A 12,649-nucleotide genomic window follows, 5' to 3' on the forward strand; every position below is an offset into this window, starting at 1 on the left:
CGCTCACAGCGGAAAATGGCGAATGTATAATGCAAACGAATGTTCTTGTAGTTTATACACTGAAATATAAGAACGAAACCGGTTTGAACCAGTTTTGTGTTTCGAATCTCGCCATTGGATAGAAAGGCGTCACGTGGGTTGGAGGCGCCTCCCATTTGTTAAAAAGGCAGACGGCAACTTGAAGGAATACGGATTATAGTCGCGGGGTGGCGCTGTATGAACGACTGATTCGTTCTGCTGTAATCGAAAAAATAAATACGCAGATAATGGCGCGTCAAAGTCGTTGCACCTTTTCTCACCGTCTATCGGATAAACTGAACAATTTTTGCTCGCAAAGTCCGCCAGAACCAAATTTTATGGTGTATCTAATATCCCTGCGTTGCAACTGACCAATCACGTTGTTTGATGTCATAGCTTTGAGGCAAAAGACGGTCGCGGGTGAAGATTAGACTATGGTGCTTTCTGTCAGCTTGTGGTGGATGAATATATCTATTTGGCTTGGGCATGTAAGACTGTAATTTTAGCCCTGTGTAAAACCAAAAATCAACATTTAGTCATTATTATTATTACCTGAGGGATTGAGGGTCAAACCAAGCGTTGTGTGAAGAAATACTAATACAGACATATACAATTTGTAACTGGTAGATGTTTAGTGGATTTTAAGCTATCTGACTATATATTAAATAGCTAAAAGTAGGATACCTATTCAACACTAAAATACTGTTCACATGTCTGTGCATTAGTAGTAATATTCCAGTACTGTACGCCTGATGAGTAGTATAAATTCATGCTTATACCTATGTATGTGTATATAAGCATATTTTTGTGGGGCAGTATGTTTATAGTATGGTGTTTCTAGTTCTACCAAAGTTTATCAATTCTTCTGTCAGTGTATAGATGATGCAAGTTAAATAAAATTGGTTCCTAGAAGTGTTTCCTCTGGAGGGACAAGATCCAAATATGATGATTTGATGAAGAGATGTCTTGCATTTGAGTTTTTGATTTAAAGACTGAGGACTTCTTGGATAAAATTGGGACATTTTTTCTTCAATTTTTTCCCAAATAAACAAAACCCAACAAACATCCAGCTGGAAAAAAGTAAAAGTGGTTCTTTGCTTGTGTTATACCACCAACTGAGATGCAGAATAGCAATTACAAGCAGTTATTTAAATTTTTGCAATACATAGCGTATTAGTTGATAAGCTTTAAGGCTCAATACTTCCAACAGGTAGCAGCAGAAATTATATAGGTACAGTTTTATGTGCTGAAAGTCATCTACTTGCAAAAACGACTCGTTAATCCAATAAAACACCATCACCAGTTTTCCCCCTGAGAGTCCATATATATCAGCAGCATGGACCACACACATATTTTTTGCTGCACAAGTTAAGACAATAGATAACCATATTTTGGAAGCCAAAATGGAGACAAAAGCTTAGACTTGTAGTATGTAAGTACAAAACAGAGAATTTCACATCATTTAATCATATCTGACATACAGTAATCATTTTATTTTGTTCCAGAAAGCTGGTCAAAATATAGTTATGTAATCAAAATCACAGTCAACAAACAACACTTTATGCTTCAACAACAATTTAAAAGTTCTGTGGACGAATGTTTTGGAACCGAAACACAGGATCCGTGGCTTTCACTCACATAAAATGACCTTCCGTTCAACGGCATGCATTTAACTGACAGTTTATACGATGATTTAACTACATCTTGACCAGTCATTTCCACCTATTAGAGTTTTTAAATCTACAATCATAAATAGCAGGATTATTCTACAGCCCCATAGGGGTAAAACTGCCCTCTTATATGAATCAGCAACAAAATAAAACCGCTCCCAGTTACTGCTTGCTCTTCCCTTTTCCACAGAAGCCCTTTTGGGAAGAGGATATAGGAGAGGCTTCGTCCCCGCTTCAGAGGATTTGTTCTTCTATGTATTCTTAGGCCAACAAGGATTCACTGCATAAGTCAGAAAAGAAAGAGTCTCTTTTGTGCTTCAGTGCTTCTAGGAAGTCTCGAACTCGTTCTTCCCGGCAGGAAGTGTAGTGTAGTAGCGCCTCTTGTCTTCTCTGGCTATCGACGGGCTTTCCATTGCTGTGATGCTGCAAGAGCTCTGCTACACAAGCACGATCTGCTTCTAGCTGCTGCAGAGCCTGATGCTCTCGATGGAGGTCTCTAGCTTTCTGTAATAACAAACACACCAAATTAGACATACATTTAAATATATACATAGATACAGGAGTTACTTTAATCTTTCTCTGCCTGTTTAACAACACTTTGTTTCACAAAGTAACACTGATCTACATTAATTGCTAGGTTAACATTTTCAAGTGATGAACCTGCAACTCACCCAGCCAAAACATAAGCCTTTTCAGATATGGGATGCATAACACAGCTGCTTATTGCTGCTTATGATTCTCCAAAACAACTAACCAAGTGCCAGCGTGTCACAATCTAGTATACTCATAGTGCTTGTCCAAAAGCTCTGATAAATGGAGGGTTTCATCAGAAAAATTGCAACCTCTGTGCCAAATCAAACATGGGGATCTTTCAATTGTAGTGATCCCTTTGGGGTGGGGGGGAGCAGCTGGAAGTGCTGTTCCAAAGAACTCACAAAAATGCAGGGAAGACATGCAGTCATAATCATGCACCGTATCCATGCCCCGTGTCTCACTTGCTTCCCTGTCTTTGCACTTATACTTGAACATATTTGCCAACAAGTCCATACACCTCTTTAAGCCACTGATACTGACACATTTATTCCTATTAAGTTAAATAAATATTTGTTCTCTTTATTCTTCTTTTTGGCTGCACGGTGGCACGGTGGTTAGCACTGTTGCCGCACAGCAAGAAGGTCCTGAGTTCAATTCCAACATCAGGCCGGGGTCTTTCTGTGTGGAGTTTGCATGTTCTCCCCGTGTTTGCGTGGGTTCCCTCCGGGTACTCCGGCTTCCTCCCACCGTCCAAAGACATGCACTTAGTGGGGATAGGTTAATTGGATAACCCAAATTGTTACTAGGTGTGAATGTGCGAATGAAAGTGAGTGCGAATGGTTGTCTGTCCCTGTATGTTGGCCCTGCGACAGACTGGCGACCTGTCCAGGGTGTACCCCGCCTCTCGCCCTATGACAGCTGGGATAGGCTCCAGCGCCCCCCGCGACCCTGAAAAAGGATAAGCGGAAGCGAATGGATGGATGGATATTCTTCTTTGCTGCGGCCTTTGAGTCAGTCATAACAGCGACCAGGGTGCAACATGGAGCTGACACAGTCAGCTGCCATCACATTAATGAAAAGCAGAGCATGGCCGACAGTGGGTGACAGGGGTCATAACTACAGTAGTACCCAAACAGCTAAGTCCAATTAGGTTCAAAACCAAAAGAGCGGTATGGTTCAGTTATATTAGACATCTGAAAGTACATTTTTGTGCTGCTTCTAAATAATATTATTCTAGTTATACAGGACCTTTAGTCACATTTAGATCCTTCCCAGCAAGGAAATAAAGAAGGCCAAAAATAACAAACATGATGACCCCAAAAACACACCGTATTCTTCGACTGCCTCACTCTACACAGCCCTTCCAACTCTGGGGACAAAAATCTATGGAGTATTCAAACTAAACACGAAAAACTGACACATACTGTTGAGACTGCACTTCTTTTTTTCTTATAGTGAGTTTCACTGATCTAGCCTACTTCGGATCAAAGTGGGCTGTATGTGGCCCACAATGTAAAATGAGTTTGACATCCCTGGTCTAAACAAATAAACTCCTTTCTCATGTTCGTTCCCTCTTTCTTACGTGCACACATGCTTTTGAAAATCACTCTGGGAGTGCACATTTGTTTGTTTAACTGGGGCAGTTCTTGGAAGCTGTGACTCAGGGTTCCCTCACATTATAGATTCATCACTAAATGCAGATTTTCACGGAGATAGCTTTAATTGGGAAAAGACTGAAATTCCATGAGTGAACCTGAACTAGTTACTTAACCTAACATGAGTGATGACTCTTGTCAAACGCGCTCGGACACACCGCGTGGCTCACACAGTGTGAGTAAACCCTAATTCTGTCTCAGTATTATCCTTACCTGGATGGATTTGTGATTTAATTGATACTGCAGAATGGCTTCACACAGGTTCCAGAATGAGTACTCTGGCCACAGAACGGACTGAAATACTAGGCAGGAGTGAGAGGTCTGCAGAAAGAGCACACACGAAAAACCAATACAAGTTTACAGGGTATCTGAGAAAAAACTGGAAGAACAAAATAAAGCTTTTACAATTTGTGCTGTAACACAGTCATTAGGTTAATACTGTCTTTCAGTGATTGCACCCCCAAACTGGAAGGGAGACTTGTCACAGGCTTTAAGGAATGTAGAAAGAAAATCTTACGTGCAAATAAATCACTAAAGATATATATAGAAAGATAAGTCAGAGGAGATACAAAGAATTCTCTCGGAGTCTGTTTCAGCTGTTCAAGACTATTTTTTTTTTCTTGTAAAACCCAAGTACTTACCATCCCCTGATGGTCACTAGATAAAAACACTGATAGTGAATTAAATATAAACTGTAACTGTACTCATACAATGAAACACTCATCACAGATTGGTTTCTTTTGGCATCAGACAGTTTTGCTGGATTATTTTCACAGACAGCTTTGAAGGTTAACATTATCAATGACCAATACATCCTGCAAAACAAGTCCAACCACCAGTGTTACTCTGTTCTTAATTCACAAAAAAAACATTACTCATCAAGCCCTTTCCTGCAATAAAAGGGGTTGGAATAAAACACACATGTTTATTAAAAGGTCAGAAATTAAATAAAGTAGTACATCTCAATACTTGAGCAGTATTCAGATTTTCGTTTGGAGCCAGGAAAAACCCTGCTCCTAAATCATCATGATCCCTAAAGACTCAACCAAGCATAAATCGAAATCCTACTTTGCTGTTTTCATAGTTTCATAGAAAAACAGCCCTATCTTCAAGGGTAAATCAATTCAAGTTTATATATGCAGCACCAGCTGGCAACAAAAGTCATTTCAATGGGCTTTATATTGCAACATTCTCAAATTAGGGACATCCTGACTGGAATTGTTCAAACAAACAATTCCTATGCAAATTATTGCAAATGACTAATTTGTAAGAACTCTTGAGCATTTGAAATAAAGGCCAGGTTGGCCTGTAAGTGGCTAAAACATTTGGATCAAGTGAATGCTTTACAGGTAGTAAGTAACTGCAGTCACCTTAGAGCCCTGTGGTATGGAGCCAAATAAATTGATCATATTTAAAATTTTAAAATGAATTATAACAACAACACCTCACTGAAGAGCTGAGGGGAGATTGGATAGTTTATATGATGTAAGTGTTAGAGTTGCTTAGAGATCAATAGGAGAGAATCAGTCTAAATGAAGATGAGATTTGTGGGAAAATGCGGTCCCAATCAAAAGTTTAAGACCATTTGAAAAATGGCTAAAATATCATATTTTGCATGGTTGGATCTTAACAAGGTTCCAAGTAGAGCTTCAACATACAACGAGAAGAAATGGGAGTGAGACAAAACATTTTTTTTTAAGCATGCAACTAATTGAAAACAGCGCTTAAACAGAAACAGGCTGTTTTACAGCTGATCACAAGTTTAGGACCACACCTTCAAAAAAACAAAAACCCACACACACACAAAACCAAAAAACATAAACTACCTCAAAACAGAAATCAAAGTTCCAAATATGAACTCGGCAATGAGTAGCTTCACCGTTATTGTTGATTAATGCAAAAAAATTTTTGCGGTATGCTTGATGCAAGTGTTTCCATCCAAAACACCTCTTGTCACGGCAGTAATGTTGGAAACCATCGGGATCATCTTCCACTTGACCTTTGCGTTTCATAACCCTCAGGATCGTTTAAGAAATTCCAAATGACTGTCTTACTGCGTCCCACCTTAGCAGCGATGGTGCACTGTGAGAGACCCTGCTTATGCAGTTCAACAACTTGACCACGTTCAAAAAGGGAAAGGGTTTTTTTTGCCTTTGCCATCAGAACGTGACGACAGTGTGACTACCTCACAGAAAATGACAATGAATCCTCATTTTTGCACAGATTTGGCCTTTTAAAGGCATGTGGTCCTAAACTTTTGATCAACTGTTTCATTTTAAGCGTTGTTTTCAATCATTTGCATGCTCAAAAAAAATGTTGTGTCTCACTCCCATTTCTTCTTGTTGCATATTGAAGCTCTACTTGGAACCTTGTTAAGAACCAACCATGCAAAACATGATTTTTTTGCCATTTTTCAAGTGGTATTAAACTTTTGATTGGGACTGTGTATGGTGAACTTTATTAGCTGTTGATGACACCTATCTCACTCTCACCTGCCAAAGAAGGAAGTCGCTGAGGCGCACCTCTCCAGAGGTGCGGATGAGCAAATCAGGATTTGGCGAGTTATTGCTGTACAGACACTCACTTAGCAATGCCTCCGACACATCACTACACGTCACAGAAACACAAACAGCTTGTTAACACAATGGCTCTCCAGGACACCTTTCTACAGAGTATTTAACAAAGGATGACAAGATAAACTCATTGCTGTTTCGTTTACCTTCCTTTGATTAGGCCTTGCTCTACTCCCCATGCCATTTCCCTGACTGCATTGGTGATTTCATATCTTGATGTGTAGGCAAAACACACATTGACAAAACACCTACAAAACAAGAATTTGTGGTGCTGTGGTCACTTCTAATGTACAGGATATCATGCACAGTGATGAATGAAAAACACAAGCTACTAAGCATACTTATTGTGATTCCTGGTTGTGAACACGGCTTTGGCAATAAGCTGTTGAAGGTCAAGTGGCAGCATATTCAAGTCGCCCAGCACTCGGATACAAACGCCATGTTTCTCTAGATTTTCACTGCAAAACAAAACCAAAAGACATTTATAGGAAAAGCATGAAGATGAACAGGATATACAGAAAGACTACTCAGGATCCTGAAACTTGTCTGTCTGGATTTTCTACCCATAAAAACACAAAGGAGACTCCGGAGAATTTTGAGTACTCAGTGTGTACAGTGGACTTGAAAGACTCTGCTGTCCAGCACTGTGCAAAAGTGGTTTATCATAAGGATGTCAATCGTTCGAAAAATAATAACCTTGTATCATAAAAAGCCGGCAGCCTCATAATCAAGTTTGTCCAAATTTTAATAGACATAATACAACATCCAATAGAAGGCGATTTTTTTTTTTTTTTTACAGTGTTAAATTCTTTAGGTTACTCAGATTAAAAAAAAAAAAAGGAGCAAAACATGGCATTTGAACAAGTGAGCTACTTATACCACAGTCTTGTGTGCAACAAATACAGACTAAAGGGCAACATTAAGCAATGGATTAGTCAACAAGCTCTTTGTTTTATTTCTCCAAAGTGAAGAAATAAGTCAGCTGTAAAATATTTCATACTTGTGTGGAAACAGAGAGAAATGGCTTGCAGACTAATAGGCCTCCACTTTAGCTTGAAAATGTATCTGCAGCAGTCATCAGCTGCTTAATAAATAAATAGTACATGCGCCACAATGACCACAGAGTAAAATGAAAAGAGAATCCACGTTAGTTGACTAGTCTGAGCTTGACATACTGCACTACAGTGAAAAAGTAAGCACTATTGAAGAGACCAGTGGAAATAACAGACTCCCTATTTACCCTTGCTTCCTCTTGGCCATCCCACCATTAGCACACTGTATCTGACTCAGTGTCTGATGTATTGCATTAGTAAATGTTTCTGTGTCAACACTGTTGTTGTGTCTGTCTGAACCAAAAGTAACAAACAAACAAACAAATAACAACAGATTTCCATCCAAGCCCACCCTAAAGGTGAACTCCAAGGATCTCGTGCCTCTGCTGGAAACAGGTCGTCAAAACTGGTTTAAAATTGTTTTCTCATGTACAGACCCTCATTTACTTTAACTTCAGATTTATGCTTGAGCGCTGCAAGTCACTCTTTCTAAACTTTACTTTAAGGAAGCAATGAATCATATGATGTACAAACTGTGACCACAAGCAAAGTGGAAAACTCAGCTCGAAACTCACTGTTCCTCCAGCAGCCTTTCAAACTTCTGCCTGGCGAGCTCCATCAAACCATCCACCTCATCTTCGGTGCGCTTGAAGTTCTCAATGCTGAAGGCATACACCGTCACCTCTGGGATGTTCAGATGCTTGCACCAACGTAGTGTCTGGTGTGGAGAAGACAAAGCATTTTGACACACATCATCAATTTGTTTCTGCCCATGTGACATGCGTTTCCTGTAGCCGAAACCCCCAAACTCACCTCTGCCAGCTTGTTGAAGCCCTGCATGTGTCCTTCCTGCCGTTCCATGTTTTTCTTACGTGCAAAACGTCGATTACCATCCATGATGAAGGCCACATGTTTAGGCATGGGTCCTGCCTGAAAGACAACAGTCAAAAGAGTCCAAAGAAATGCAGAAGAAAAAGCATTAATGCAATCTACGGTAATCCATAAAAGACCAACACTGTCTAATGCTATGTAGATACAGTGGGGCAAAAAAGTATTTAGTCAGCCACCGATTGTGCAAGTTCCCCCACTTAAAATGATGACAGAGGTCAGTAATTTGCACCAGAGTTACACTTCAACTGTGAGAGACAGAATGTGGAAAAAAATCCATGAATCCACATGGTAGGATTTGTAAAGAATTTATTCGTAAATTAGGGTGGAAAATAAGTATTTGGTCAATAACAAAAATACAACTCAATACTTTGTAACATAACCTTTGTTGGCAATAACAGAGGTCAAACGTTTACTATAGGTCCTTACCAGGTTTGCACACACAGTAGCTGATATTTTGGCCCATTCCTCCATGCAGATCTTCTCGAGAGCAGTGATGTTTTGGGGCTGTCGCCGAGCAACACGGACTTTCAACTCCCGCCACAGATTTTCTATGGGGTTGAGGTCTGGAGACTGGCTAGGCCACTCCAGGACTTTCAAATGCTTCTTACGGAGCCACTCCTTTGTTGCCCGGGCGGTGTGTTTTGGATCATTGTCATGTTGGAAGACCCAGCCTCGTTTCATCTTCAAAGTTCTCACTGATGGAAGGAGGTTTTGGCTCAAAATCTCACGATACATGGCCCCATTCATTCTGTCCTTGACACGGATCAGTCGTCCTGTCCCCTTGGCAGAAAAACAGCCCCATAGCATGATGTTTCCACCCCCATGCTTCACAGTAGGTATGGTGTTCTTGGGATGCAACTCAGTATTCTTCTTCCTCCAAACACGACGAGTTGAGTTTATACCAAAAAGTTCTACTTTGGTTTCATCTGACCACATGACATTCTCCCAATCCTCTGCTGTATCATCCATGTGCTCTCTGGCAAACTTCAGACGGGCCTGGACATGCACTGGCTTCAGCAGCGGAACACGTCTGGCACTGCGGGATTTGACTCCCTGCCGTTGTAGTGTGTTACTGATGGTGACCTTTGTTACTTTGGTCCCAGCTCTCTGCAGGTCATTCACCAGGTCCCCCCGTGTGGTTCTGGGATCTTTGCTCACCGTTCTCATGATCATTTTGACCCCACGGGATGAGATCTTGCGTGGAGCCCCAGATCGAGGGAGATTATCAGTGGTCTTGTATGTCTTCCATTTTCTGATGATTGCTCCCACAGTTGATTTTTTCACACCAAGCTGCTTGCCTATTGTAGATTCACTCTTCCCAGTCTGGTGCAGGTCTACAATACTTTTCCTGGTGTCCTTCGAAAGCTCTTTGGTCTTGGCCATGGCGGAGTTTGGAGTCTGACTGTTTGAGGCTGTGGACAGGTGTCTTTTATACAGATGATGAGTTCAAACAGGTGCCATTCATACAGGTAACGAGTGGGGGACAGAAAAGCTTCTTACAGAAGACGTTACAGGTCTGTGAGAGCCAGAGATTTTCCTTGTTTGAGGTGACCAAATACTTATTTTCCACCCTAATTTACGTATAAATTCTTTACAAATCCTACCATGTGAATTCATGGATTTTTTTTTCACATTCTGTCTCTCACAGTTGAAGTGTACCTCTGGTGCAAATTACTGACCTCTGTCATCATTTTAAGTGGGGGAACTTGCACAATCGGTGGCTGACTAAATACTTTTTTGCCCCACTGTATCTGCTGATATCTTATCACAAAAATGTCACGTACAACTTTTTTTCGAAACATTTCAAATTTAAATAAAATAGCAATTTCCAGATTTAAAAAACCCCCCTCATCACCATCAACTAATATGTTTGCATTTTGAACGATAACTAATAAGTCATTCCCTGTGGCCCCCTCAGGGGTTACAGACAATAGCACCAGCTCATGCCCCTAGATATTTAATTAAGAACTATTATTATTATTTGTAAGCCTTTCTTTATGGTATTTTCTGAATCTTAACCTTGTCAAACAAATAAATAAATTGTTTGATGTTTTCTAAATGGCTCAGTTTGTCACCATTTTCCATCCAGATACTCTGAAATGACATACTTGATATTTTTGTCAAGGCACACATATTTGGTATACATATATGCATTCTTATAATTCTCAGATTCCCTTTCTTATATTTTGCACACCTCTGTTGCTTGTGAAGCCTGCACACAAGAATTTCACTCGTATGCGCTGTACCAGTGTACCAGCACATGTGATGTGACAATAAAAGTGATTTGATTTGAGTCACAGAAAGGCAGAAGACCGACAAAAGCGAGGCTGGAAAAGACAGTCAACTTATAACGTACAGCTTACCTTTAGGATATTGGCAGAAATCTTTTCAAGCAGGGACAGCTCGCCTTCTTTTATCCACGACATATCCGTGCTGCCGAAAGACAGAAAGATTTATTTATAAAAAGGTGGTTGGGGGGAATTCGAAGAGCACTCCTACCGCACACACTCCCTCTTCCAGAAGAAGAAAAAAAAAACTTCACCAAGTTTTAGCTTTCACGAAAGGGAAGGCATCTGGTTCCCACATTAACGTCCCATTTTTAGAAGATATTGCATTACATTTGCAGCCACTTATGGATTTCACCGTTAACTGCAAGCCCGGCTCACGAGACCTGCAGGGAACTAAACCGCCGCGAGACTGGAAAAGGACTGACGGGCGCCCTCGTTGCCCAGGAAACACATACAGTGCTTCATTCATTCAAACTACTGAAGCACGAGCTGTTCTACTCACAAACTGCGATCGTTTTATCACATTTCACATACCTTCCAACTCACAGCCTTAACGATGACGACCTCTTCCGTATTGGAGTGAAGTGACGTATGAGCGTGCTGACGACTTCCTGTCAGCAGTTAGTAGATTTTTGAATCATGCGGATGGACGCACGCTACGCTTCAATCAAAGGACTGACTGTGATTTCTTTAACTAAAGGGAAGTGGTCTTCTCAACGTTTACTGAAGTAAAAACACCACAATATGAACTAAGGGATGACAAGTAAATTAAAATCTATTATTTTTAATATCTTTAAAAAAAAAATTAAATCGAACATAAAAATAAGGTGGTCCTACCCAATTATAACTATCAGGCTCATAAACCTGTACAAACTCTTCCATTGCCTAAAGGGCTGGATTTCCATGTGTGTTTGCACATTTCAATAAATTGTTGCACTTATTTCACATTTTCATAGAAAAACATACAAATTGAGCGGTGATTCAAGACTTTCATACAATATTACAGATATAATAATACAGCTACATTATTATATTGATCAAGTTAAAAACAAGGTTTTACGTCATTAGTGGAAAAAATATATATTTGAAATGTCAGCATGTTGAATTTCAACTACCCTAAATGATTTTCATACCTAACCAACTACGTATGGGACATGAGAAAAAATATAATGGCAATAAATTTAATAAATATCCATTGTCCCATTTAATTCTTTAGATATTCTCATATATATATCAACCCTTATTGTAATATTGTATTGTAAGAATTCAAATGTTCAATTGGAGCTCATTCATTCATTCCTTTATTTCTAGCCCCTAAAGTTTATTGGAAATGTGCACATTTGTTCTTTTTTCCTGTACAAAATAATCAATGTAGGACTGAAAGAATAAACACTCCATGGTAATTTATTAAAAAATAAAGTATTCTTTCTCGTGCTTTTACTTCTTCTTCTTTTTTTTTTTTCTTTTTTTTTTTTTTACAAAGACAAGCCATGAAAGCATCAAAGACTTAGATATAAATATTGGATTAAAGACTTAGATTAAAATATGGTTATTAATGCCTCAAAAAGCAAATATGTAACAGCAATAAAATTAGTAATTACAGATCAATAAATTAATCATTAAGCCCTTTACTAAAATAAACATAAACCAAGACAAATGTATAGTTGTCAATACTGATCTGCGACATTTTCTAAAAGAGGATGAAAAAAGACAAGTGAGAGACTTGGTGTTCACATATCAAGCATGTAGGTTCACAAGTTTATCAATTAAGGTTAAATGTTATATTTCAAGATTGCTAATGGCACAACTGCAATAGCTGTTAATGTGAACATGACGAAGCCAAACGGTCCACTTTCTGCTTTGGTTGATGCATGTGATGGAAAGGTCTTGAAGTTGAGAACTCTTTGACTTTCAATCATCTGTTTCATAAAAGAATGTTAGAATAAATGTGTTTCACAATGTTCTTTA

At 39.4% G+C, this 12,649-nt stretch overlaps 1 protein-coding gene across 3 annotated transcripts; it reads right to left on the reverse strand.

The window, feature by feature from the left end:
• Positions 1-1,026: 1,026 nt before the first annotated feature.
• dhdds (dehydrodolichyl diphosphate synthase) lies at positions 1,027-11,339 on the reverse strand. Of its 3 annotated transcripts, none has more exons than XM_040030419.1 (9): positions 11,216-11,339; positions 10,757-10,826; positions 8,316-8,432; positions 8,078-8,220; positions 6,792-6,908; positions 6,597-6,698; positions 6,370-6,484; positions 4,091-4,198; positions 1,027-2,192 (listed from the first exon to the last, which is right to left on the reverse strand). In XM_040030419.1, exons 2-9 carry the CDS (start codon positions 10,817-10,819, stop codon positions 1,950-1,952), a joined length of 1,008 nt encoding a protein of 335 aa, XP_039886353.1. In that variant the 5' UTR covers positions 10,820-10,826; positions 11,216-11,339; the 3' UTR covers positions 1,027-1,949. The 3 variants fall into 3 exon arrangements, with proteins under 3 accessions (XP_039886353.1, XP_039886352.1, XP_039886355.1); XM_040030418.1 differs by lacking the exon at positions 11,216-11,339 and adding an exon at positions 10,936-11,180; XM_040030421.1 differs by lacking the exon at positions 11,216-11,339 and having other exon boundaries at positions 10,757-10,845.
• Between the last annotated feature and the right edge of the window lie 1,310 nt (positions 11,340-12,649).

Source organism: Simochromis diagramma, unplaced genomic scaffold (assembly GCF_900408965.1).
Source record: "Simochromis diagramma unplaced genomic scaffold, fSimDia1.1 OVJJ01000361.1, whole genome shotgun sequence".
Taxonomy (NCBI): domain Eukaryota; kingdom Metazoa; phylum Chordata; class Actinopteri; order Cichliformes; family Cichlidae; genus Simochromis; species Simochromis diagramma.

Excerpts from the sequence above, each read along its gene's own strand:
- dhdds (XM_040030418.1), bottom strand. The coding sequence starts at position 11,150 with ATGAATGAAGCACTGTATGTGTTTCCTGGGCAACGAGGGCGCCCGTCA. Across the intron at positions 10,827-10,935 it reads TTCGTGAAAGCTAAAACTTG|CACGGATATGTCGTGGATAA; the intron begins GTGAAGTTTTTT and ends GTCTTTCGGCAG. Across the intron at positions 6,485-6,596 it reads CAAGGCCTAATCAAAGGAAG|TGATGTGTCGGAGGCATTGC; the intron begins GTAAACGAAACA and ends TGTGACGTGTAG.